Raw genomic sequence first — 26,804 nt, 5'->3', positions numbered from 1 at the left:
ATGAAGCGGGCCCTGGCTCTGATCGGCCTGGCCTTCCTGTCGGTGCTGTGGGCCGGGGGCGCCCAGCAGACGGTGGACGACACCTGCTCCGTGCAGATTCTCGTCCCTGGCCTCAAAGGTAACTTCCGCCGGGCCTCCCGGGCAGCGGCGCGAGCGGCGGACGCGGCGCTCATCCCGCATCCCCAGGCCGGCTCGGGGCCCGGCCGCGGGCAAATCTGCCCCGTCGATGGCCCTGGTCCCCTGTTCTGTAAAGTCCAGGGTCAGACTGTACGTGGCGTCCAGACTGTCTTCAGGCGAGGGATTCTGTAATTCTGAAACCAGACGTTCGTGTGCAGCTCGGTCCTCTCCGGAGGGACCCTGTGAGGCGTCCGAGGTGTGTTCCAGGCGCTGCACACGTCACCTCCAGCGCCCCTGAGGGTGAGATGCTCTCATTGTGCAGATGAGGCCCGTCCAGGCTCAGGGAAACTTAGCAATCTGTCTAAGTGGGTTGCATAGCTCTGAATCCTGGGCTCCTGTTACGGTTACTGAGAGGTCTTTTTTTTTTTTTTTTTTTTTTTTGCGGTACGCGGGCCTCTCACTGTTGTGGCCTCTCCCGTTGCGGAGCACAGGCTCCGGACGCGCAGGCTCAGCGGCCATGGCTCATGGGCCCAGCCACTCCGCGGTATGTGGGATCTTCCTGGATCGGGGCATGAACCGGCGTCCCCTGCATCGGCAGGCGGACTCTCAACCACTGTGCCACCAGGGAAGCCCTGGAGCTCTTTATTCCTTCTTCGAAAAATCAAAAAAACCTTCTCCTGAGCTTTTTCTGCAATTCACCTCCAGGGGCAGCTGCCTCTGCAGACCAGGGATGGGTGGGCGCCAGCACAGGGGGAGGACTTTCACTCAAAAAGTCACTGGGTTCTACCACGCACGGGCAGGAGATCCCAAACCTTGTGGCTCCCAAGCAGGACCAGCTCCGTAATTCGAGGGGCCCAATGCAGATGAAAATGTGGGATCTCTTGTTCAAAAGTTAGAAAGAATTTCAAGACGGGGACAGGGCGCCTCCACCACGTGGGGCGAGCTGCCCCTTGGGCCTTGTGCTCCTAGGAGCAGCGGGCAGGGTTCCGCAGCCCCAGATTCCAGTCTGCCCCTCCTGGCCCTCTAGGGCTGCGTGTGCTCTTAGTAATGAAGTGACACGGCCGTTTGTTTTCTGCTCTAAAATTACTCGGGGCCTCTGAAGCACACAGCTCCTGACTCTGGAGCGAATCTCAGATAACCTGGGAAACACACACCAGGAGGAGGCCCTAAAGAATGGTTTAAGCGTATATTTATTGTCATGGAAAGAGTCAGTCATTTTTATTTATTTATTTATTTATTTATTTATTTATTTATTATTGTTGTTACTTTTTTGGCTACACCGCAGCTTGTGGGATCTTAGTTCCCTGACCAGGGATTGAACCCGGGCCCCCTGCATTGGGAGTGTGCAGTCTTAACCACTGGACCGCCAGGGAAGTCCCAGAGTCAGGAACTTTAAACAGTCTCTTCCTAACCCCATTAAAAATATACAAATACACAGAAATAGGAAGAAATCTAGACTGAGATCCACTGGCATGCTAGCAGCAGTGCTTCTCTCTGAGCACGGAGTTGTGGGTGTCTGGGAAAGCTCGGTCCAGATATTCTACTGTTTAGCCACATTCACAATTTAAATATTAAACCGGGACACTATCAAGATTCAGATGTCTCTGGGTTTTCAAGCACATCTTGAGGGTCTTCTGAGACAGATGCTTTTTTTTTTATGTTAAAGGAATTGTGCTTTTTTAAAAAAAATTTTATTTATTTATTTATTTATTCATTCATTTATTTATGGCTGTGTTGGCTCTTCGTTTCTGCGTGAGGGCTTTCTCTAGTTGTGGCAAGTGGGGGCCACTCTTCATCGCGGTGCGCGGGCCTCTCACTATCGCGGCCTCTCGTTGCGGAGCACAGGCTCCAGACGCGCAGGCTCAGTATTTGTGGCCCACGGGGCCAGTTGCTCCGCGGCACGTGGGATCCTCCCAGACCAGGGCTCGAACCCCTGTCCCCTGCACTGGCAGGCAGACTCCCAACCACTGCGCCACCAGGGAAGCCCCCAGATGCTTTTTGACATCCGCGTTGGTGACTGTTTCTGCTGCATCCATATGAAGGGCGTTCCAACCTGCATGCTCGGCGGGTCCCCTGCAGTGCTTCCTTCTCCGAGGGGGGCCCGCTCCAGGGACACCTCACCTCCTCTAAGCAATGATTTCTCACCACCCAACACTGTGCTGTGGTCGGTGATGAGCCACTGTATTGCCAGGTGGAGGCATATGGTCCACAGAGAGCCGACCTGCTGTCACTGTGCTGCTCCTACCCCGCTCGCAGACTGAGTGTCTGCGGTGGGCCCTCCAGCGGAGGGTTCTGCCAGGGAATCCGCGGGGCCCCTGCTCTCCAAGGCTCACCTTCTGGCAGGGGGTCAGACAGGCTCCCAAGTGGTGCTGAAGCTGTGTGGGATGTTTGGGGCCGTGGGCAACACGCAGACCACGTGCTACCCACAGTGTGTGTTCTGGATCCAGCATTTCAGGGGCAGCATCGTTTCACACGTCCGGTTTCACCCGAGTCTGTCAGCACCAAAGCAGCGATTTTAGTGGAGAAACTTAGTGTATTTATGAAGGCCCCTAGAAACTGGATATCTTGTTCTTTTTTAAATTTCCAGCTTTGTTGGGGACGTAACTGACCAACAGAAGCTCTGTCTATTCAAGGTGTACATCGTGATGCTCGAATAGGCAGGTACCTTGTGGACGGATGGCAGTCACGTTGATGACCACACCCACCTCACCTCGTTACCCTCTGTGCGTGTCTTGTTCTGACGCAGAAGCGTGGGTCAGCCAGAGTTCCTTCCTTGTGATGAGAGGGTGCTGACCCGAAACAGAGGAGGGGTTTCACTGCTCTGAGTTTTACGCTGGGCAGCAGGGGAAAGTGGAGGAGAGAAATCTACGGCAGCAAAGCAAGTCTGGGGCTTCTGAGCAGCGAACGTTCAGGCCCGTGTAGATGTGCGTCCCCTGCAAGGTGAAGCTTGGTATCACGGCAGAGCTCCTTCCCTGGATCCGCGTCTCGTGCAGCGTGGGGCAGCAGCGGGCCGGCCGCCCTCTGCCCGGCGCCTGGTCCCGCCCAGCTCCTCCTCAGACCAAGCTCCGACCTCGAGGACATTCTGTGCTGCTCTCAGGGCACAGAGAGCAGGATGCGCACGGGGGCAGAGGGAGACGGGCACGGTGCAGGCACAGGGGGGCTCCTCCATCCCAGGCTCTTTCGTGTCCACTCAGTCAGGGTCTCGGGGGACTTAGGACTTTCCATCGCTCGATGGGTGGAGCTTCAGCGTCACACCCAGCCTCAGGGCACAGGGGAGGGCGTGCTGCCTCCTGCCTTCTCTGAGTGGCTTGCCAACCACTAAGTGCGCTGGCCACACAGGGAGCCAGGCAGGGGATGTGGGCTTCGCTGGCCACACTCGCCCAGATGCGCCCGAGAGCCGGGGCAGTCTGTGAAAGGTCTGATTACAGCACATGTGCCAGGGCCTGCCTTGGTCAGTGGAGATAAACACAATACAGGCCCCGCCCTTAAGATGAAAGAGGCAGGTGAGTGGTCTCCATTTGTTCATCAGACGCGTCTGTGTTACAGGCCCCACCAGGCCAGGCTCAGCCTGTGAGGGTGCAGCCGGTGTCCGTTTCCTTGGAGACGGAGCCTGGAGGTGGTAGGCAGTCTGTGGGGACATGGCGCCCAGCTGCTTCCGGCCCGTCCTGGTGCTTCTTCCTGCGAATCCACACTGGGCTTCAGAATCCTTCTCAACATGACTCCAGGCCACCTTCTCCTTGAGAAGAAAGTCATCTGCTATTACAGACCTAAGCGTAACACATTATCTTTGTATCTGGAGAGAGTAACAACTCATTCTGATGGAAGAGCGGTCTTTCCTTTATGGCTGGAAAAATGGGCTGTAGGTAGGAAAACACTGGTGTGTATTAGCAAGCCTGCTGCTCAGAGATTTTAAAAGGGAATCGTTACTCTTATAGGTTTTATCAAATTAATTGAAAGAAGGTCGATAAAGCCAATAATGTGACTAACACACGCACGTGGGGATTTCACGCTTCGGAAGTGCTGCTCTGGGCCCGTTCCCCCCTCAGCTCTGGTCACCCTGCCTCTTTCCTGTCCTGACTGCTTTCTCTCCCAGAGGACGGTCCAGTAGGGGACGTGGCCTGCTTGTTCTCTGATTAGGGTTTTGCTGCCCAGAGCCAGGGAGCTGGCTTGTCGCCTGTCTCTGGCCTGGCTCTTTATCGTAAAGTGGACGTGACCCCTGCCTCACGGGGCGGGTGGCGGGGAGGCCAGGTTAAATTATGTAACTAAGTGAATGGCCGTGTGTGACCCCTAGGAGTTCATCTTAATCTATGGAAGAAGCTGGTGCGTTTGCTTGGTGTTAATTTTCCACAATTATTGACAGAGCCGCTGTGTGGTCCAGGGCTCTCCCGGCTGCTCCAGGAGACGCGGGCGGGCACGACGTGGACCCTCCGTCCACAGGGGGCAGTGGGACGTGGGTGCTGATGATGCTCGCCTCTGGCCTGGACCCTGGAAACATTATTCTTACTGTGCTCCCCTGATGCAGGCATGGGACCACGGTATTTTCCTCCTTAAAGCCTGGCGGGGGCGTCCGGTGGGCCGTACGTGTGAGGTCTGAGCACTGTCTGTGCCCGGCCCTCTCGGCTTGTCCCACCTCACCTGCGCAGGTGTCCCTTTCTCTCCTCAATCTCTGCCTGGCTGCATCTTCCTGGTTCAGCAGGTCTCTGTTAAAAGCCACTTCACCAGAGAGGCCTCTTCTGATCTCAGTCTAAATCACAGCCCTTTTGTTGAAGTTACTGCTTCGTTTTATTCTCGTACCCTGTGTTGCTAATGACAATTCTATGTCAATCTAATTCTCATTCACATGCGTGCAGTCTTTAAAAATTCCTTTTCCTCGTGGCGCTTATAGAATGTCCTCTTTATTCTTGATGTTCTGCGTGTCACTCTGACACATCTGAGTTATTTTCCCTCGTTTTTTTCCTGCCGGCCCGTGCATTGTGCTCTTTGGTGAATTTCCTTCGTGCCGGGAGATCGTAGCTATTAAATCTTCACAGCTATTAAGGCTTCAAACGTCTATTCTCCTTTTCTGGAATTCCTGTATGATGGATGTTGGGATTTGTGGGTTTTTTCTTCAACGCTCAACCTGAAAACTTCAAAACCGAAACAAAACTCTCCATCTCCTTCTCTCTCAGTGTTGCCGTGTAGACAAGCTCTCCATCCTAATTATTTGTCTCATGAATTAGCTTTTATCCTTGGCCATTCTGTTACTCAGCCTGCCTATAGAGTAACTTGTTTCAGAAATGTATTTCACGCACGAGATTCCCTAGTTGGTCCCCTTTCATTGCCGCTTGCTCTTGTTCATAGGTGCCTCTTCTCTCTCGTCTTTATGAGGATATTCAGTGTCTTTCACAGTCAGATTCTGGCTGCCCCATTGAGTCCTGTTTCCTGGGTTGTTATTTCTTTTTTCACGATGCTGGTGCCCCTCCAACGTCTGCTGATTCTTGATGGTGAGATCAGTCTGTTAGTCGGTATTTCTTGGTAGACTATCAGTTCTTCTCCAAATATTACTACTGTAATGATTTCCTTTCTTCTTAAAAGATAAGAAAAAACCCCGAGAACTACCCAGAGATTCAGGGGCCCGTGTGTGCCAAGTGTGTCAGCCGCCCTTCAGCAGTGGTTCATGGAGCTGTCACAGCTGTGACGGGGTGGCAGTAACATGCCAGCCCTGCATTCCACGTTCTAATGGCACTTGCTTTGCTTGTCTCTTTGTTTCCTTACGTTTAAATGGAATGCCCCCTCCCCTTAAGGCCAGATTATCAGTTTGGGGGATCTCACTGGGGAATCTGTTATCTCAGGGAAGCCTCTTTACCAAATGAAGGCGCGTGTAGAGAATTTACGGAGAATGAGAGTTCACTTGAATGTTGGGCTGCTTTGTGCACAGCTAGGCAGGTGCACGTCAGCACCCACCCCCGCTCGTGGGAGGCAGATACATCAGGGAAGTAGGTGAGGCCACGAGACCATGACTGTGGTACAGAGCAGGGTCCTCATCACGGGAGAAAAGAGATCCAGTGAGGGGATGAGGAGCAGCTTCCTGGACAGTCAGGTGAGCAGGTGAAACCCGCACAGGTGGGTCGATGGTCACGGCCGACTAGGCAGAGGCAGCAGTGTAACCGGACCCCGGGCTCCAGGTGCAGGCCTGTGGGCAGGAGCTGAAAAACGGGACATTATTTATACCTACATTTGGCTGTTGGTGGTTTTGAGTCTCCTTTGAGAAGGGGAGTATCATAATGGACTCTGTGATTTGGGAAGAAGACTCTGCGGTGGATTGGAGTGGGGGGCGGTAGGAGGGGACTGGGCGGGGCCTTGATGTCCCGTCCACAATCCGTCCTCTGCTCCCACCGGGTCGCCTGTCCTGCTTGGACGGGGTGTCTCCACGCTTGTTTACGACCCGTCTCCTGCCCTGAGCCACGTGAGGGCGGGCTGGTGGTGCACTCACCTCCAGAACTGCAGAGACGTGGCTGAGCGTGGCGCCCCCGTGGGGATCGGGAGGGAGTGGCCGGTTGGACTTGGCAGAGCTGGGCGGATGCTTGCACTTATCCAACGAGGGAGACGCAAAAGCAGAGATGACCGTGGGGCTTGGAGCTTGGAGTCTGGGAGACTCGGTGTCTCAACAGCAGAAGCAGGAAAGTCCACAGAAGAGACTCACTTCTGGGGAAAACCATCAGGTCGACTTGGGACGTGCTAAGTGCAGGGTACCGGGGAGACTCCACAAACAGCCCGTTTCCCTGTTTCGGTTCTGAACGAAACCGGAAATAAAGCAAAACGTGCCAAAACATGGTCAGGATCTGTGGGGAAGGCTGGGGGAGTGTGTAGCTTAGGCTGAGAGCAGGACGCACCTGGCCAACGAGCCTGAACCGGGTGACGTGCTCACCTGGTCACAGGTGTCCCCGTGTGGGAGGACCCTGCCCCTGAGCAGCAGTGTACCCTCTGGGGGGTGCTCACACTGAAGGGACAAGGGGACGCCAACTCGTGCGCCCAAGTTTATTCTTCCCGAGAGTACCGGCCAGACGAGGGAAGAGAGAGCCCAGCGCGGGTGGCAAAGGGGCAGCAGAGCAGCCATGGTGGGTGGGTGCTGGGGAGCCCTGCGCACCAGAGGGCAGGCTGCGGCCAGCCCAGGGGGTGGATGGAGAGAGGGACAGATGCATTCCCAGAGGGCGCGGGGAGGCAAGGCAGCAGAATCCTGAGAAGAGACTTGGGGAGGGAGACCTAGAGCCAAGGCTGGGAGCAGGTTGGGAGGAAGGGGTGAAAGCCCCCGGGGGCGGGGTGTGAAGAGGGAGGCCAAGGGGCCTGGCTGGCGGCACAGACACCGGAGCCCGGCGCGCAGGGCAAGGTCCTAAAGGCACGTGACTTCTTCCACAGGGGACGCTGGAGAGAAGGGAGACAAAGGCGCACCAGGACGGCCTGGAAGAGTCGGCCCCGCGGGAGAGAAAGGTACCTGCTGCCCCTGGGCCCCGAGGGCACAGCTGGGGCGCCGGCTCCTGAGAGAGCTGTTGGTGGGGAGACGGAGGGGCGTTCGGGAGGAGCCCGACACCTGTGTAGGTCTCAGGACTGAAGCAGGGCACAGAGGCGGCTCTTTAGACGGTGCTCCCTGGCTCTGGCCTGCCCGGCACCGAGAGACCAAGTGCCTCCTGGGAGGTGTGCCTCATCGGGTGGTTACGTGTATGGAAACTCAGCACTCGCTCGGCCTCACGTGCAAAACGGGGATCCTTTGTGATCGTTACACGTATAAGTGCAATTATGAGGTGTGCAAACAGTGATGGAGGCGTGTGAACAGTGATGGAAACAGCCATGTAGGTGTGCAAAGGAGAGAGAGCACAGATTCGGGTGGGGCATGGGGGGTTACACCGTGGCCTCCCGTTTTTGGCTAACGGACCCTAGTCACCTTGAATCTGTTTCCTCATCAGGAAAAAAAAATAGTGTCGTTCAGCCTGCCTGCTTGGGTTGTGCTGAGGCTTACAGAAAATAGATCCTACCTTAAAAAGTAGCTACGTGGTACATGGTGATGTCAATGAATGTCATCATTAGGATACACTTACTTTTGCTGCTTTAAAGTTTGTGAAATCCTTAAAAGCTGTGTTTGGAAGTGCTTTGTCAATGCCTGCACACTCTTCTATGAGAACACGTGCTGAGAGTATCCAGCCGGTCCCCACCCAGCCTCATAGCATCGGAGTTATGTGCTTCTTGTAACAACACAGATAAAGGTTGTTATGTTTTTAAGTCCATGCACTGTTTTTTCATTTTGAAATTTTTATTTAATGTTGTTGTGGGGTTTTTTGGGATTAATTAATTAATTTATTTTGGCCACGCTGTGAGGCATATGGGATCTTAGTTCCCAGACCAGGGGTCGAACCTGTGCCCCCTGCATTGGGAGCACTGAGTCTTAACCACCGGACCAGCAGGGAAGTCCCAGTTTTTTCGTTTTTTGAGGTGTGATTTACGTACCATCAGTGAGTTTGGCGGCTGCAAATGCCTGTGAAACCCTGGTCCCAGTCAAGACCCAGAGCACTTCTGGCACCACCATCCCTCCATCAAGCCCAGGTGCTGATTTTTATTTCTTACTTTCCCTTGACTCATAACAAATTAATTAAAAAATAAAAGAGCTGTGCTCCTGGTTCAAAGTTCAAAACATACAGAAATTATTCACAGCGACTAGTCTCCTTCCCATCCCCACCAGCAGCCCGACCCACTGGCAACCACTGTTAGGTTTCTTTATCTTCGCAGAGATATTTTGTAATGGCGGAGTGAACTCTATTCTTTCCTGCTTCTGTACAAACAACTGCAAAATGTATGTAATGTTCTGCATTTTGTTCTTTTCACTTATCCGTGTACTTGGAGATCATTCATTCTACAGGAGGACATGCAGGTTTTGCTTGCTCTCACATGGAGACATCGTGTCCGTCTTTAACTGGTCTCCTATTACTGCAGATTTACAGTTCCCTAGGGCCTTGCTGCAGTGAGTGAGTAATCTTGTAAACGTCATTTTTAATGTGCACGAGTACAGCCTGAAGATAAATTCCCGACAGAGTAATTGTTGATCAAAATGCACGTGCATTTGAAATGTTGCTGGATATGGCCTTCCAAAAGGATCGAATCCATTTACCCTCTGTTTATTGAAGCACAAGACAGCCGACCCCTTCACCCTCCCTGCCTCAGAAAGCTGCCAGTCTGGTAGCCGTGGAAGGCCACATCAGTGTGGCTTTAACTGAGCCTCTCTTATCATAAATGAAGTCAGCTTATTTTTCAGGTGTTTAAAAGTCATTTGTATTTCTTTTCTTTTTTTTTTCCTTTTTGAGCATTGTCTTTTCCTGTCTTTTTAAAAACCCTTCTTGGGTTCTTCCTTTTTTAAAAAATTTTTATTTATTTTTCGGCTGCGTTGGGTCTTCGTTGCAGTGCGCGGGCTTCTCATTGCGGTGGCTTCTCTTGTAACGGAGCATGGGCTCTAGGCGCGCGGGCTTCAGTAGTTGTGGTGTGTGGGCTCAGCAGTTGTGGTGCACGGGCTTAGTTGCTCCACGGCATATGGGATCTTCCCAGACCAGGGATCGAACCCGTGTTCCCTGTATAGGCAGGTGCATTCTTAACCACTGTGCCACCAGGGAAGTCCCCCTCTATTGCCTTGTGAGGAAAATGTCACATTTCACAGTTAGGAAGTGAATATCCCCCTATTCTGGATGGTCACAAATTCATTTTCATGATGCCATTTCATTGATTTTTTTTTTTTTTTTTCCCCTTTGGCCGAGCTGTGCAGCATGTGGAATCTTAGTTCCCTGACCAGGGATTGAACCCACGCCCCCTGCAGTGGAAGCACAGGGGTTTTGCATTGATGTTTTTTCAAAGTAAGGATGTTTGAGCTCAACGCACATGCAGCAGGAAATGCCTCATTTCATGCCAACGTGGACCCTTGGCTGCTCTCTCATCTCTGTCACTAGTGTCACCAACACGTAGCTCTGTCATCGCTCTGTCATCATCATCATTCTCTCTTATTCTCACTCTTGAACAGGCAGGACAAGCACGCAGAGACTATAAATGCTGTTATTATAGCGTCTGAATCTCCTGATGAGGATGAACGTTGCTGGGAAGGCAACAGCCTAATTCATTGCGTTTTCCTGTCATTAACCACTAAGTTGAGTGCGGTTACGTGCTGAGATCTCGGGGAGGCCACCTGAGCCCCAGAGTCAGAGGGGGGAGAACAGATATGTGGACCCTGGAGAGTAAATTGAGGCAGAAAGCTGTGGGGCAGTGTGGAGGGGAATTTGGGCTGGATCGAGAATCTGTCTTGTTTCAAGTTTTTCTAACACGTAACAGTAAGGTATGCTCATGATAGAAAATTTATATATATATATATATATATATATAAGTGGTGAGGAAAATCAGGCATAATAAAATCATCCAGAGATAACCATTTATTTTGGTATATTTCCTTTTTCGGGGTGACTTTTCTTGCTTTGTTGCAATTATGTTGTGTATATAAGTTTGAACCTATTTCTTAAATTTAATGCCAAATTTTAGTGTAAGTATTTCTCATGCTATGAAATCATTTTGATGAATGTCTCCTATCCGTGGGTAACTTAGAACTCCACCGGGAGCGGTATGTTCCAGAGCAGAGTCCTGTGTATGATTAGGGCAGGAGAGGGGAGCCTGGACCTGCCCTTTCCAGGCCCACTGACCTGCCTGACAAGGAACCTGCCAGGCTAGGAGGCGATGGGGCAGTGATCACCGGGCTTGCCAGGGGTCTGGCTTCGCCACTGACAAAATGAGCAGGTTTGGTCTGGGGTCTTTGCTACTTTGTAGAGTACAGAGAACAAGTCAACCCAAGTGGGATATATTTGGATTATTGAATAGTGGGATAGTTACGTAGAAATCTAGGAAACATCCGTTTTTGGATGACCTTTAAAAAGAGGACTGGCCGCGGCATGTTAGAATATAAGAGAATCAAATAGGATACAAGAACAGACATGTGATCGACTAAGATATTTACAAAAAGATGAAGAAAAAGGATGGAAAAGAAATTAATCAAAATATCAGTAGTAGACATTTCTGGGTTATAGGATTATGGACCTTTAAATTTTCTTCTTTAAATTCTTCTTTACATTTTCTCCTGTCTCTGTCTTTGGTGTTCCCAACAATGTGCGTGAACTATACTCTTGATGTTAACAGGTATTTTGAAAGGTTGCAGTGGCCGTGGCCCTGGCCTGTTGGCGATGTAGGCTCACTTGGAGGCCCAGGTGAGGGTTCGTGAGCTCTGGCGGTCTTCCACACACTGACGGCCATGCTCCCGGGGTCAGCATGGCTGCACCTGGGCTCGTCGGAGCCTGGAAACTGAGAGCTGCGGCCAACCTCAGAAGCGCTAGCACAGGTTCAGTATGGCGAAGCTTGAGGCGGCCGGTGCCCGGGGACTCAGGTGTGCTGGGAGGCGACCTCAGCTCCAGGACGCCCCAAGGCTCCTCACAGGAACCGCTCTCCTGCCGGGATGCGGGATCCTCCCGGCCACCTTCCCATCCTCCTGCATCCTGCTTTCGTGAAGGCGTTCCCACCAGTGCCCTGCTCTTAGCGGATTGCAGCTACTGCCCGGGGGGCCCTGTCCCCTACGGAGGGCAGTGACCGCTGCAGGGCGGGGGGCTGGGGAGACTTGCCTGGTTTCTGCATCAGCTTGGTTTCTACGAAGAATGGCAGTGGGCTGGATCTGGGCACCTGTCCAGAGGCTTCTGAAAGGGGTTCCTGGGATGAGGGCTCCGGGGCAGGACGGGCAGGGTGTGGGCGGGGCAGACCCGCTCAACGCCAGCCGGGCTGCTTACCAGCTGTGCCGGCTTCACACCCTCGCTTCCAACCCGTGAAGGCAAAATAATGACGTAGTCGCTATCAGTCCCTATTGTTTATTAAAGGATGAAAGCTGGGAACTTGGGAGCAGCAAGCCTGGTGCACGGTGGGCCCTCGGGCAGCTGCCTTGCTCCCACTTCCGAGCTGTTCCAGCCCCACGCCCACCGGCACTGAACCCGAGGGGGGCCTTGCTCATCCCAGACAGCGGCCCTTTCACGAGGGCCCCTTCAGAGTCAGCTGGGACCTTTCACAAACGGTTATTTCCACTTGAGGCTGTGTTGATATTTCCCCAGGCACCACATTAAGCCAACTTAATTCCTCAGTTGTGTTTATGCAGTGCACTTACATCATGCACACTTGATTTTCATTGTTTAGAAATTATTTTCACTGGAATTATTTTTCCCCTGTGACTTTTCACGGACTCCTTGAACAGTTTTATTTTTTTTTTAAGAATCAATTTTATTTATTTATTTATTTTTTGGCTGCGTTGGGTCTTTGCTGCTGCGCACGGACTTTTCTCTAGTTGCGACGAGCAGGGGCTACTCTTCGTTGTGGTGCGCGGGCTTCTCATTGTGGTGGCTTCTCCTGTTGTGGACCATGGGCTCTAGGCACGCGGGCTTCCATAGTTGCAGCACACGGGCTCAGTAGTTGTGGCTCGCGGGCTCTAGAGCACAGGCTCAGTAGTTGTGGCGCACGGGCTTAGTTGCTCTGCGGCACGTGGGATCTTCCCGGACCAGGGCTCGAGCCTGTGTCCCCTGCATTGGCAGGCGGGTTCTTAACCACTGTGCCACCAGGGAAGTCCTTCTTGAACAGTTTTAATGTTTTATTTTTTACCTACCTCACATCTTCCCAACTCTCGCCTCTGCCATCCTGAGCTCTTCTGAGAGTGTTATTTGCACCTGGTTGAAAATTTCAGCTCTAAATTGTATAGAGAGGACTCTCCCATCAATCTTTAGTTAATGACCATTTTTCCCTGTGTAGTTTTAGCCAGCGTCAGTTTTATTTGGTGATGGTTATTTCTATCAGTAACATTCCCTATGAAATTGTCAGAAGACTAAAAGCTCTTATTTACTTTCTTGCTAGTTTATGAAAAAGCGTGAGTAATTCCCTGTGGATAGTCCAGAATTCCTCATTGGTGTCCCATCTCCCTGGGTTTTTGCACATTTCCGTTTCCCCCGCGGGACCCTTTCCTTCACTTACCACCTCATTCCTGACTTGGAGTGTTCTCGTCCCATCAAGGACCTGGCCCTTGGAAGGCTCTCAATCAATTGTTTGTAAACTATCTTGACATTCAATGTCTTGGAATATCTTTGAAATCTGCGGGTGACCTGTCTGTGGCTGAGGGGCCTCAGGTGTGCGTGCACCTGCTCGTCCCCAGGTGCTAGAGAAGTCTGCGGGCTGAGGATTCTGAACACGCCGAGCTGGGTTCATTCCCTGCTGCCTACTGAGCAGACAGCTCTGCTCTGAGGATGCTTCCCAAGCCATGGGGACCAGCTGGGCCTGGAGTTAAAATGCAGCTTCAGCTTTGGTTTGGGGGGGCGGCCTGAGACGGGGCAGGTCCGTTGGCCAGCGCCGGGGCTGCCGATCCCCCGGTGCTGCGTGGGGTGGGATTGCAGGTCGATCACAAGGATCTGGACACCCTCCACCTGGCGCCCTTCTCACGTCAGCTTCCATGAAATGCAAGCTGCGTCACATGGGGCTGCTGCAGGGGGGCTTCCTCTTCTGCTGATTTGCCTTGTGTTGGGGGGTGGCCTCTGGTCACACACTGAGCAGCCCCCCTGTTGAGAACTCAAAACAGCTGTAGGAGAAAGCGCCAGAAAGCTGACGGCTGCCTTTTCTGGAACGACAAAGACAAGCCCAAGGGCCGGCAGAGCCCCCCCACCCCCACCCCCACCCCCACCCCCGCTGTTGCTGTCCACTGTCCTTTATTGAAATGAGAGCTGTCCCCACACTGCCAGAGTGCACGCTGTGTGCACACAGCACGGAGCTGGCTTTGCCACACGACCCGCTAAAAATGTGTCGTCCCAGCTGTCAAAGCTCCTACCCCCAGACACGCAGCTAAGAGGCCTCCGGGCCCCTGGGCGCAGAAGCTGGAGACCCACCTGGCCCGCGATGGGGGAGGGCGACCCTACGTCAGTGACGGGCTTTCTGGGTTCTGTAACGTGCACCTTATCTCCGCTGAAAATCGCAGAGGAAGTTGGATGCCGAGTGCTCTTTCCGCCCTGTCTCCTCTTCAGAGGACGGTGTGAGAGCTTCATTAAAATTAATACGAATTAGCAGCCCGCTGCGAGCCGCCCCCCGTTCCTCATGCATGTCCAGAGGACAGATGTGCGCTAGCACACTTCTCACAAGCGGGATGGGATGGGAAGGGCTGGCACCGCAGTCACAGCTCCCTGGGGAGCCGCCACCGCCAGCTCTGGAGACTGAAAGGGACCGGATCTGAGCGTGTCTGGTGCGTTTCCAATCATCCCACACCACCAGGGTAGGGGGATTTGTTTGGTTTTTGCAAAAAGCTTCTTGTCATTCGGAGAAGCAAGAGGAGGCGGGATGAAGCCAGCAGGGCTCGTGTTCAGATCCAGCCTCCCCTAGGCTGGCAACCACGCGGTTTTTCTGCTGCTTTCCAAGGAGTGTCTGCGAGTTAAAGCAAGTCAGCATCGCAGACGACCTTGGGTTGCCCTCAAGTAGAGGGTGTGTGGACATCTCAGGGAACTCAATGGTTCTTGCTTTTTCTTCTTCTCCAACACACCCCAAAGAGAGAATATTCCTACTAGGAACGGCAGCCCACACCCTTGACCTTGTGTGCAGGTGACCTTGGTGCAGGGGCCTGCTGTAGACTCCTGCTTCCGGCTTTCAGCCCGAGTGCTGTGAGGAGGAAAGGTTTGCTTGGTGTGTGTTTGTATGTTTGAACATGCGGTTTATGTGTATGTGTGCATGTAGATATGTGTGCATGTGTGTATGTATGTATACGCACATGCATGTGTATGTATATATGCATATGTATGTGAATATTTGGAATGCATGTGTGCATATGTATGGGCGTGCATATGTATGGGCGCACATGTGTGTATGTGTACATATGTGTATGTACGTGTATATGTATGTGAATGCGTGTATATGTGTGTATGTGTGTATATGTATGTGAATGCATGCATGTGGGCATGTATGTATGTGTGTATATGCATGTGAATGCGTTATGTGTATGTGAATGTGTGTATATGTGCACGTGTATGTGTATGAATGTGTGTGTATGTGCATTGTGCGTATATGTATGTGTATGTGTGTATATGTATGCGAATGCACGTGCATGCGTGTATATGTGCACATGTATGTGAATGTGCATGCACGCACATGTGAATGTGCATATATGTGCATGTACGTATGTGTGAATATGTATGTGTGTATATGTGTGTGTACACGTGTGTGTGTGCATGCGTTGCCCAGCAGGCACCCACAGGTGGTGGCTGTTGTTACTCTGACCCCCCCTCTTGGGCAGCACTGACGGCTGGGAGCTGTGCACGGCAGGGCGCTGGTCGTGCTGGCTGGGGTGACCGTCGCATCAGGCCCAGCTGCCCCCAGCGCCTAGCCTTCTGCACAGAGGCCCTCTTGTGAGGTCATCGGGGGCGTTGCGAACCAGGTCTCCTCCGGTCCGAGGGCCCGGGCCGTGGGCCCTGAGGATGCAGGGCTGAGCAGGGACCGGGGAGGCCTGGCCCCTGAGCGGCTCCTCACAGGTGAGCCGGCACCACGGGAGGCTGGGTGTCAGCTCTGCTCTCTCTGATTTCCTATTTCCCACCTTCTGGGCCCCCGGGGAGGGTCGTTTGTCTCCCACAGCCTGCAGCATGCCCTCAGGCCCAGTCCCTGGAAGTGCAGCCTTGGCTTGTGGCTGGGTCTGTGGAGATCAGGCCGCTCCCCCACAGCCAAGGTGAGGGCTCGGGGCCCTGGATGTGGCCAGGAGACCTGGGCCGATGTCCTATGCTCAGTGACCTGAAGGGTAATGCCACTTTGCAGGTGAGGAAGCCGAGGCTCCGAGGACTGTGACTCACCCAAGGCTGCGCGGGTGGAGGGCTGGGACCTGGGCCTGGTCTGCCTGATTGCAGGCTGTGCCCTGGATCACTGGACACCAGTTGTACTAGCGGCATGACTGGTGGTGGGTGGCACCACCCCTCTGATTCCACTTTCTCTTCTGGGGCAGAGGGAAAGTGTACCAGTCAGCTGGGGCTGCCGTAACAAACATGGCAGATGTTTATTCTCTCAGCCCTGGAGGCTGGAACTCAGAGACCGTGGTGTCTGCAGGGCTGGTTTCCCTGAGGCTTCTCTCCATGGGGCACAGATGGCCGCCTTCTCCCTGTGTCCTCACGAGGCCATTCCTCTGTGTGTGGCTTGCTGGGTGTGTCTTCCTCTTCTTACAGGGACACCAGTCCTATCGGATTAGGCCCTCACCTTTCTGACCCCATTTAACCTTAATTACCTCTTGAAAGGCCATCTCCAAATTTGGTCACATTGGGGGTTAGGGCTTCAACATATGAATCTTGGAGGACACACAATTCAGCCCATACCAGGTGGTCATGGCAATAACACTGTGAGGTTGAAATCCATCGGTACATGTGGACACGCTTTCCTGGCACACAGTGTACCTGGAAGTATTCTAATTTATCTCTGAAAGTTGGAAAAACGAGCAGAACTGCCCCAGATTGCAAGCACCTCTATTGATAGCTCCAGTTTGCTCCTGGCAGCAGCAAGCAGTGGGTTACCATGGAATCTCAACCAACCTCCAAAGAGGGCTGCCCGTGGGGTCTGGTCCAGTCCTGCTCCAGCTTTGGGGCCCCTGGAATCACCCAGGGATGTGTTAAAATGCGGATTTTGGTGCTTGAGCTGGTGGGGCCTGAGGCTCTGCATGCTTGTGAAGATCCAGGGGGTTCATGGGGGACATGGATTGCCCCTGGGGAAGCAGCGTCCCAGCTCGGAGGTTCTGCCTCCAAGTGACAGTTACAGTGGCCAACACTTACGTCCACCTGCTACGTGCCAGATGCCGTTCCCGACGGTGCTCACGTTTCTCTCAACGCCCAGTGAGATGGCTCTATTATGGCTATTATTAGCCCCATTATGTAGGTCAGAAATGCACAGAGATAGCACAGCCGAATGACAGGGGGAGGATCAGCTGGGCCCCAGGGACCGAGCTCTAAGCCTTGTGCACACGGCGCTGCGGGCCTGGAGTCTCAGACACGCGAGAGGAGCTGTTATTACAGGACACCACTTTGCAGAGAGGAAACTGAGGCGCAGGGAGACTCAGCCTCGAAGGTAGAGCTGGGGTGCCTGACCCCTAGCCTTGGCCTGCACGGGTGGCCTCCTGCAGCTCCAGCCTTCTCACATCCCAAACCGCAGGGGTCTCCAAGCCCGGTTCTGGAAGCAGCGGTATCCGAAGCGCTTGGGAGCTCGACAGGGATGCCCCCCGCCCGGACCTGTGGAATCCCCCCTGGGGCGGGCCCAGCCGGCCGTGGTGACGAGTCCCCGGGGGACTCCCACCCTGAGGTTTGCAGACCTGCAGCGCCTTCGTTCCCCGCCTCGGGCTTGGGTTCACTGCCTGCCCCCATCCCCCTGCCCCGTGAGCTGCTGGCATCCGATTGATTTTCTATACGTGTGCCTGGTTTCTCAGAGCCCCCTATGGCAGGGGCCGGGTCCCACACCCCTCCAAGGGCAGGAGCTGGGCTCAGTACCTGCTGGGGGCAGGTGCCACGTGTCAGCAGCAACCTTGAATTAGTGGTAAAGTTCGGCTGTGCAATTGAGAGATGGGCTGAAAGCCAAAGGCTCTCCAGTCATCCTCAGGTTATGACTTATTTACCACAGCAGGATGTGTGCTAGACCCTGACTGCATCCTTCAGCAGATGCAGTGAATCATGAGTTAATCGTCTACTAAGCTGAGAGATTTTATGCGGGGTCGTGGTGTGAGGGGGCAGCCCTTGCCCCATTGTTTTTGATCGCAGGTGTTTCCCCCTCCAGTGTGCTCGTCCAAGCCTCCTTACCCTCCCCCTGTGTGCTTGGGGCAGCAGGAGCCGTCTGGGTGGGAGCAGTGGGGGGCAGGTGTTGTTTTGAGTTCCCCTCTGCAGGGAGGGGTCTCGGGGAGAAGTGACCCCAAGGTTGACAGGAGGCCCACACTCTGTTCTCACCTTTTCTAGGTGGAATCTTAGCAAACATCACACTCTTCAGGTGATGGGTTTGCACTCACACGCAGTCTGCCCCAATCTGCCCATTAAAACGTGGACCAGACTCCTCTGCAGTGCCGGGTCTTCTGAACGAGGAGGCGTGTTCCCCTGGCAGGAAGCCACTCTCCATACTCTGGTGACCCTGCCCCTCTCCAGTGGGAGTTCAGTGGGATCCACATGCTGGGGACCATCCGCCCAACTCATTACTGTAGGTGCAAATCCCTCGGACTCTGTGTCTCTGCCTTCCTGTCTGAAGATATGGTTGGGTTGGGGGTCTCCGAGACCTCCTCCTGCCCTGGGCACTCTCTTTGTGGGACTGCCCGATCGAGCCCGAGCTTAATCCAGTTTATCAGGCCTGCACGTCCCTGTAAGGACGCCGCAGCAAGTGTCCCAGCAGACCCTGCTGATTCAGCGTGAAAACAAGCCAAACCACCCTGTGATTTGGCGAGATGTGAAAGTGAGAAAAGCATGAGCACGGAGGTCATCTCGACACTTATCCTGCTCAGCCCAGCTTCCCCAGGACTCACGTTGACCCCAGGACCTCAGGAGGGGCACAACTGAGAGTTAGGGAAGAGGGAACGTTGGCCTTTTGAAGAAAAGGTGTCCGGAAGGAGGGTGGCGGTTGAGGCCCTGGAACAACAGCAAGAGCCGAGTGTGCACTCCAGGGACAGGGGCTTTTCTCTGGGACGCTTTGCAGGAGGCTGAGCAGAGCATCTGTGGTCATCTTTGAGCTCAGACCACACTAATGGACTGGAGGGTCCAGACAAGGGACCAGGGGGTCCAGACAAGTGGCTCAGGGGCCATAGCCAAACACCACAGACACAGGGGCTTAAACCCCTGACGCTGATCTCTCACGGTTCTGGAGGCAGGGGTCCCAGAGCAGGCTGTCTGCATGGTTGGGGTCTGGGGAGGACCCTCTTCCTGGCCTGCAGATGGCCGACTTCTGGTCGTGTCCACAGATGGTGGAGAGAGAGGATTCCAGGCTGTTCATTCTCTCATCAGGGGACGCATCCCACCCCCGTGACCTCCTCTAACCCTGACCCCCTCCAGATGCATCACACGGGGGTCAGGGCTTCAGCATATGAATCTGGGGGGCACTTCAGCCCACAGCAGGAGGGGACAGTGGTCAGGCCTGCTTGGGGGCACGATGCTCCTGTATTTATGGGAGCACAGACAGGGTGGGGAAGCTGAGGGGAAGATTGCAGGGAGAAAACAGTTTATACGTTTGAAGGACTGTCTGTGGACGGTGGGTTAGACTAGCCGTGCATCTCTCTGGCTGCAAAACCAGGACTGCTGGGTGGAAGGAGCAGGTGGCAGCTTTCGAGCTCCTGCAGGTCGCGGAGGGACACTTTTCTGTGGCTGGAGCTGCCTCAGGACGGCTGCGCTGGGGGGTTCGCTTAGAGCCCCAGGGGCGTGGCTGTCGAGGCCTCTGTGGCCCCGTCTGGCCCAAGAGCTGAGTGTCCTGTTCCTCCTCCAGCGATAAAGTAAAGCCCCTCACCATATCCTCAGAGTGGAATATTTACTAAATAAATACTTATTTAGTAAATATTTTAGCACGTATCCCTACAAGGCAGTGCTTCTCAGTGATTTCAGTGCTATTCCTTTTTCTGGATTACCAGTAGGGTGAGTGCAGTTGATTGACTGGCTGATTGAAAACCCCTTTTTTCCTGTTATCTTTTCCCTCTCACTGCTCTGCCGTTTTCCTGTTAGAGAATTAATCAGGTCGAAATGCTGTCATAACGCGACACAGAAAGGCTATATATTCCTCGACCCTGGAAGGACCAGTCAGGAGACTGAAGCAGGGCCGGGCCGTCAGGGTGGCTGAGCGGGGAGGGCAGGGCTGGCCCAGCTGACGGAGCCCAGACGGAGCCGGGTGCCCGACTGCGGCTGCCCCAGTGAGCCCCGTCCCGCCCAGCCCTGCGGGAACTCTCTGCACCCCGGGTCCTGCTTCCTCACCTCCCGCCCCACCCTCTGAGACCCTCCGGTTGGCCCGTCCTTGTCCTACGGCTTCTCTGGGCGGCACCTCCCTCTCTCGCCTCCCCCCCTCAGACCAGCAGCAGTGCTCCAGGGTCCCCGGCCTGCTCTTCCCACAGGGGGCCTTCTCGCTGGGCCCCCTGGTGCAGGTCTGTGCATGCGGGGCCCCCAGGCTCCATCCCCACCCCAGACCCAGTCCCCGCAGGCCTGCCGGACACCTCTCCTCGCTCGTCCCGGGCATCGCGACCTCAGGGTGTCATCTTCTTGCCCCTCCTGCTGTCCAGGGACGGGCACCCCTACCCCCCAACGACCAGGCCAGAGGCTTGGGCACCACCGTCCCCTTCACCCTGACCCTCCCTCATGCTGGTCATTCAGACGTGGTCGTCTCTGCCTCCCAGATGCTTCTCAGTCTGGGAATTTCTCCCTACCCTCCCGACACCACTCCCCTGGGCCGCCTCCTGCGGTGCCTGCCTCGTCCCTGTCCAGGCCTCGTCCACGTGTGACCAGAGGCATGGTGACATGGTCCTGGCTGGTGGCTGTCTTCTCCCCAGCTCCCGGATGCCTCCTCGGAGCCCTGGGCATCTCCTGTTACAATACTAGTTGTGTGAGTTACCACCGGCCGCTTGTCTCCCCAACCCCGCCACAGACCCTGAGCCCCGTCACTCCTGTGTCCCCAGCATCACGCACGGTACACCGTGTCCGGGGCAGGAGTCACCTCGTGGCAGGACCAGGTACTTGACCCGCGCAAGCGCTTAACCCCCGAGAGCCCCATCTGGGCGATGAGCCCCTCCTGTAACCAAATAAGAGAAGACGTGTGCGCGTGCTCTGTGCCAGACACTTCGCCCTGTGTGAACGCAAGCCGGCTTTGGGTGGGGCGTCTGCACTTCTGCTGTGGTTCACCCCTCAGCCTGGGCTCTGCCCTCTGCCCTCGGCCTGGCCTGAGTCGTGGGAACATCACAGAACTAGGACTCGCTTGCTGGCCGGAAGTGCTCAGTCTAAGGCGCTTGGTTGAGTTGAGGTCGTGGGGATGTACAGCGTGGCCTCCTCTGTTCCGTAGTGTGTGTGACTTTAGGGGGGGGGTGGGTGTCTTCCCTTGGGAAATACATCAGCAGGTGACATGTAGAGCCTTCTGGGGTCGGTCGGATACACGACCTTGGGGAGGTTAAACAAGAGTTGTGCCGTGTTCGGTCTTCTAGTGTGCGTGTGTGCGTGCGTGTTCGTGTGGCTGACACACGTGTTCACGTGGCTGACACACAGGATGTGTACTGCATGACCTGTGCCTCGACCAACTGTGATCTCATTGTTTTCCGCAGGAGACGTGGGTGACAAAGGACAGAAAGGCGGCGTGGGGCGCCATGGAAAAATCGGTCCCATTGGTTCTAAAGGTACTTCGGACACACCTCTGCTCACTTTCCCTCGCAGACTCACCACCTGGGCACTTAGAGAGTAGCTGGTGGTCATGTTTATTTTGTGCGCTTTATACACGATAAGCTCTGTTCCAGCGTTTGCGTTTGGGGATCGATCAGACTTGACTGGGTGCCACCAGGTGGGGAGTGCTCCCTGCCCCTCAGGGTTCACATGCTGCCTGGGGGAGAATCAGGAGCCCCATTTAAGCAGCGGAAGGACCGCGTTCCCGACACACTGTCCGTCCACCTGCAGCTCGGGCGACTCAGACTCTCTGAGACTGGGGGGTGGCTCCCCATGAGCACGGGGGGCAGGAGGGTAACAGCAGCGCGGAAGCAGCGCCAGTGCCCACGCGACCCCGTTTGACCTGCACAACCCTGGAGGGTGGGCAGCTCGGGAGACAGTCCCCAGGGCAGTTAAGGGGTCTCTCAGCATCGCCCGGCTCTTCCGTGCACCCCGCCCCCCATTCCGCACTCATTCAGCAAACGCTTTCTGAGCCCCTGGCTTATCCTGCGCCTGTGCTGGACCCCAGAGGGCTCAGGGTGAAGGAGGAGAGGCCCCCCAGCCCCGTGAAGGGCTCCCCCAGGTCCTGTCGTGGGTGCTGGCAGCAGGAGACAAAGGCTGGGGGGCTTGGGGCTGGGAGGGACTTTGGCTGTTGTCTGCTCTGCCCAGCGTGGTGCCCGCAGTCCTTGCCCCATCACCCTGCCTGGGGCGCTGAGCTGTGAGTGGGTCCAGGTGGTCAGTTCTGATCGGTGGCACGGACCTCCCCCGGCCCAGCCTGGCCCTGGCGGGAAGGGTCCCTCAGCCAGGACCGAGACGAGGAGTGTGGCCAGCTCGGCGAGCTGCGTCTCTCCTCCCGGCAAATCCGTGGGAAACACCTGCCCCGTGGATTCATTACAGAGCACACAGATCGCTATGCATGATACAGAGAGGGATGCGGATGCTTTGAAAAAGCTTAAAAAAAATGGTGGTAAAATATTTGTAACATCAAATTCGTCACTTTAACTATTTTCAGTGTGCGATTCAGTGACACTAAGCACGACTGCAGTGTTGTAGAACCAGCACCGCTGTGCATTTCCACAATGCTTTCATTCCCCCAGAGAGAGACTGTCCTCAGGAGGTAACAACGCCCCACACCCCTGCAGCCCCTAGCAGCCTCTAATCTGCTTTCTGTCTCTATGAACTTGCCTGTTTAGATATTTCATATAAATGGAATCATACAGTATTTGTCCTTTTGTGTCTTATTTCACTTGGTGTAATGTTCCCAAGGCTCATCTGTGTTGTAGCAGGCGTCAGAATTTCCTTCCTTTATAAGGCTGGATAATATTCTGCTGCATGGATGGACCACATTTTATTTATCCCTTCATCCGCTGATGGCCACTGGGGTCATTTCCACCTTTTAGCTGCTGTGAAGAATGCAGTGGCTACTGGCTACAAGTAGGGATGTGTGTGCTTATAACATACAGCATGGGCTCTGGGTAAATGTCAGAGTCTCATCAGGGGACAGCTTGCCAAGAAGGCCCTTACTGGGCTTAGCTTACCTGATCTGCTCCATCTCTGAGACTGCCATCCTGGGTCCTTGTCAAGCTGATCCTTGAGTCATTTTCAAGCTCCCGATGTTGATAAAAGAAAAAAAAAGGGGAATCGCTTGGACGGAGACTGCCGAGCTCTCTCCACCCCCATCAAACAGAACATGACTCTCCAAGGATGTAGAAGTCGTAGAAGACAGCCCCTTCACTGTCCCAGGTCGGCTGAGAAGCTTAAGTCCTCTCAGGGGGAAGAAAGGTAGTGCTTTAGGAATATTCCTGTGATTTTTTTTTTTTTTTTTTTTTTTTGCTGTACACGGGCCTCTCACTGTTGTGGCCTCTCCCGTTGCGGAGCACAGGCTCCGGTCGCGCAGGCTCAGCGGCCATGGCTCACGGGCCCAGCCGCTCCGTGGCATGTGGGATCTTCCCGGACGGGGGCACGAACCCGCATGCCCTGCATCGGCAGGCGGACTCTCAACCACGGCGCCACCAGGGAAGCCCTATTCCTATGATTTTAAAATGAATATCCATTGTCTAATTTTAGGGCAGCTAGGAAGCTCTGTTGCCATGATTTTCTCGTATCCCTTTGTTCATAAGTTGGAAGAAACGGAGGGGCAGAGTGGCTGAGTCGTCTGTCCTGTCCACAGAAGGCTGGCGCCCAGGTGTCCTGGTGGCTGTGCCCCTGGGACACCTTGCTGCCTCTCAGAGAGGGACAGGGAGGACCGATCTCATCTTGACTCTGTTTGGAGGAGGTAACCTCTACGGTCCATCCGTCTCTGACGTTACCTGTTCTACCTGAATTTTCTTGCTGTGATGTGGCACATGGAGAGAACTGGCACCGGGTGTTAAGGATTTCCGAGATGATAGCGTGTTCTAGGAAACGTGCTGGGTTTTCCAGAATTGACTTAAAGAATGCGCATCTGATAACCTCTGAACTTCCGTGATATGTGGATGTTCCACGTCACACAAGCAGAGCCTGAAGGATCAGTCATCTACAGACCATTCCTCCCTACAGTTCACCGCAGAAGCCACAGGGCACTGCACGTGGAAGAAAGAACATTGTTACCTGGACATTTTGAACTCAGGGGACACGTTCCACCCCTGCTTTGTGACTTTGGTCTTGCTTCTCTTTTCCAGGTGAAAAAGGAGATTCTGGTGACATAGGACCCCCTGGCCCTAATGGAGAACCAGGTATGGCATAAAGGGTCCAAGGATTTTTTAGAAATGTATTAAAATTGCACTTTTAAAAAGTATAAATCATGACATAAAACTTAATAGGCTGGAAAAAGCGCGTGTAACTGACATGCCTTCCTCGTGCATCACACCCTCCTGTGGACTATTTCAGTATTTGCTTTCCTGCCACCTGAATGTGTCCATTCCCGCTCAGGGCTGCGGTCCACACGCCGGCTGTGTGTTATGACACCTCATCACCATCCGGCTTAGACACGCGCGTCCTAAAGCGCCCTTGCCTCCTTTCCTACGGCGTCTCTGGGGGCATCGGGACCCCCCTCTGACCACCAGCTTCTCTGAGAAGCGCGCCCGCACTTTCTGGCTCATCTTCCTCATTCTGGGTGTCCTTGCAGCTGACTCCCCACGACCCTCCTGTCACCGCGGACCCCGGCCCCGCTCAGTGGACTTAGCCGACTTCCCTGCCGGCCGTCCCTCCCTGGCGCCAGGAGACCGGGCCGCGGGCAGCCCCCGTCCTCTCTGCCTGCCGCCCTGTTGCCCCTGCTGCTTCCTCTCTTCTCGGGGGAGCTCTGCCCGCTGCCCTTTCTTCTTTCTCCACGTGGCACAGCCTGCTGCCCGCTCCAACCCCACCCCTGTTCCCTGGGCTTCGGCTGCACCCGCCCCCCGCTCCCCTGCCCAGCACGCACCTCCCCCCCGATGTCACTCAACCCCTGTCCCCGCCAGGTTCAGGCCGTGTACGCGCAGTGTCCCCCAACCCCTGCCGGACTGCTCCCGCCACCATCACTCAGGCTCTTGTGGCCTCTCAGCCCCGTTACTGAAACGCCATCCTAACAGGTCTGCAGCTCCTGGTCCTCGTCCCCACCATGTGTGACCACAGGAGACACTTCACAGATACTAGATTGAGGGGGAAGATACAGTGTCCGAGTCCCTTGGGTAGGCCCTTCCTGCGAGCTCAGGTTGATACCGGTTCCGTCTCTCCAGAAAACATCAGCGCCTCAGACCTCAGCAAACTCAAAGACAACGTGTATCTCAGAAAAAGTTCCATTAAAGAAAAAAAAAAAAAACCCCAATCACACCAGCATCAGTCCAGGTGCTCATGTGTTGGGGAGTGTTTGGGCTCCAAGTGGTAGAGGGGGTCTGCGAGTCTGGAAGACCGGGCCAAACGCCAAAGAGCCTGTTCAGACTGGAAAGGCAGGCTGAGAGCTTCGCACGACGGAATGTATCAGGAAAAGGGGAGAAGTCCTGCCGCTGTGCTCACAGAGTCAGAGCAGAGGGCGGGCGGGAGCCGGCGGCCCCTCCTGGTCTGGTGGAGAAGCCGAAGCCAGCAGTGCCACCGTGTGCAACGGGCCCCCCAAGCGCTGTGACGGCCGAGTGACATTCTGAGAATGTCCCTGACCACGTGGAGCTCTTCACAGCTGGAAGGTTAGGGTCCTCCTGAGGGGCCAGGAGGAAACGCCCAAGCTGAGGCAAGGTTGGCCACGTGGGATGACTGAACATCACCCCACGGTTCCAGCTGCATCAGTTTCCTCCAACGTCTTGGCGTCTCTCCTGCCGCGCTGTCACTGCCCGCAGTCTTCCCGAGGTGACTGTCCTAACCCCCTGCTCTCGCCCACCCGTCTCGCCGCCACTGATCATGCCTCCGCTGATTTCCTCCGAAGCGACCAGAGCGAGATTGTGAAACGTGAATCCGACCTTGGCGCCCCTGTGAAAACCTTTCCACTGCTCCTGGCCTTTAGGATCAAGTGTGAAGTCTCCACTGCAGCCTCAAAGGCCTTCGTGTTTGTTGAATCGCCTATCATGCGGGGGAGGGGTGCCCCCCTCTCTGAGCCCGCCTCTGGGTCAGTCCCATCACACGCCGGCGCGGTCTCCGCAGGCATCCCGTGTGAGTGCGGCCAGCTGAGGAAGGCCGTCGGGGAGACAGACAACCAGGTCGCGCAGATCACAGCGGAGCTGAAGTTCATCAAACACGGTACGTGCTTCTCGGGGCTTCCCTGCTCCCGTGTCCCCCCGACCCCTGCCCGGAGGCAGAGCGGCCCTGGGTCTGCTCCCCGCGCGCGCGTGCTGGGTGGGCGCCCCGGGTTTGCTGGGGACCCGCGAGCGCTCGCCCTCCAGCCCTGTCCCCGCAGCCGTCGCCGGCGTGCGTGAGACAGACCAGAAGATCTACCTGCTGGTGAAGGAGGAGAAGCAGTACGTGGACGCGCAGCTGGCCTGCCAGGGCCGGGGCGGCGCGCTGGGCATGCCCAAGGACGCGGCCGCCAACGGGCTGCTGGCCGCCTACATCGCGCAGGCCGGCCTGGCCCGCGTCTTCATCGGCATCAACGACCTGGAGCGGGAGGGCACCTTCGTCTACGCGGACCGCTCGCCCATGCAGACCTTCAGCCAGTGGCGCAGCGGGGAGCCCAACAACGCCTACGACGAGGAGGACTGCGTGGAGCTGGTGGCCTCCGGGGGCTGGAACGACGTGGCCTGCCACCTCACCATGCACTTCCTCTGCGAGTTTGACAAGGAGCACGTGTAGCGGGGGCCCTGCTGCTCCAGCGTCGGCGGC

At 55.2% G+C, this 26,804-nt stretch overlaps 1 protein-coding gene across 2 annotated transcripts; it reads left to right on the top strand.

The window, feature by feature from the left end:
• On the top strand, window positions 1-26,774 carry COLEC11 (collectin subfamily member 11; the record flags this gene model as incomplete). 2 transcript variants are annotated; one of them, XM_079720586.1, is made up of 6 exons in its annotated part: window positions 1-118; window positions 7,513-7,584; window positions 21,452-21,523; window positions 24,206-24,259; window positions 26,130-26,225; window positions 26,383-26,774. In XM_079720586.1, 6 exons carry the CDS (start codon window positions 1-3, stop codon window positions 26,772-26,774), a joined length of 804 nt encoding a protein of 267 aa, XP_079576712.1. The 2 variants fall into 2 exon arrangements, with proteins under 2 accessions (XP_079576712.1, XP_079576711.1); XM_079720585.1 differs by having other exon boundaries at window positions 26,130-26,229; window positions 26,369-26,774.
• Between the last annotated feature and the right edge of the window lie 30 nt (window positions 26,775-26,804).

The sequence above is a fragment of the Hyperoodon ampullatus genome (genome assembly GCF_949752795.1).
Source record: "Hyperoodon ampullatus genome assembly, chromosome: 15".
Taxonomy (NCBI): domain Eukaryota; kingdom Metazoa; phylum Chordata; class Mammalia; order Artiodactyla; family Ziphiidae; genus Hyperoodon; species Hyperoodon ampullatus.
This window is presented reverse-complemented; position numbering and strand designations above follow the sequence as displayed.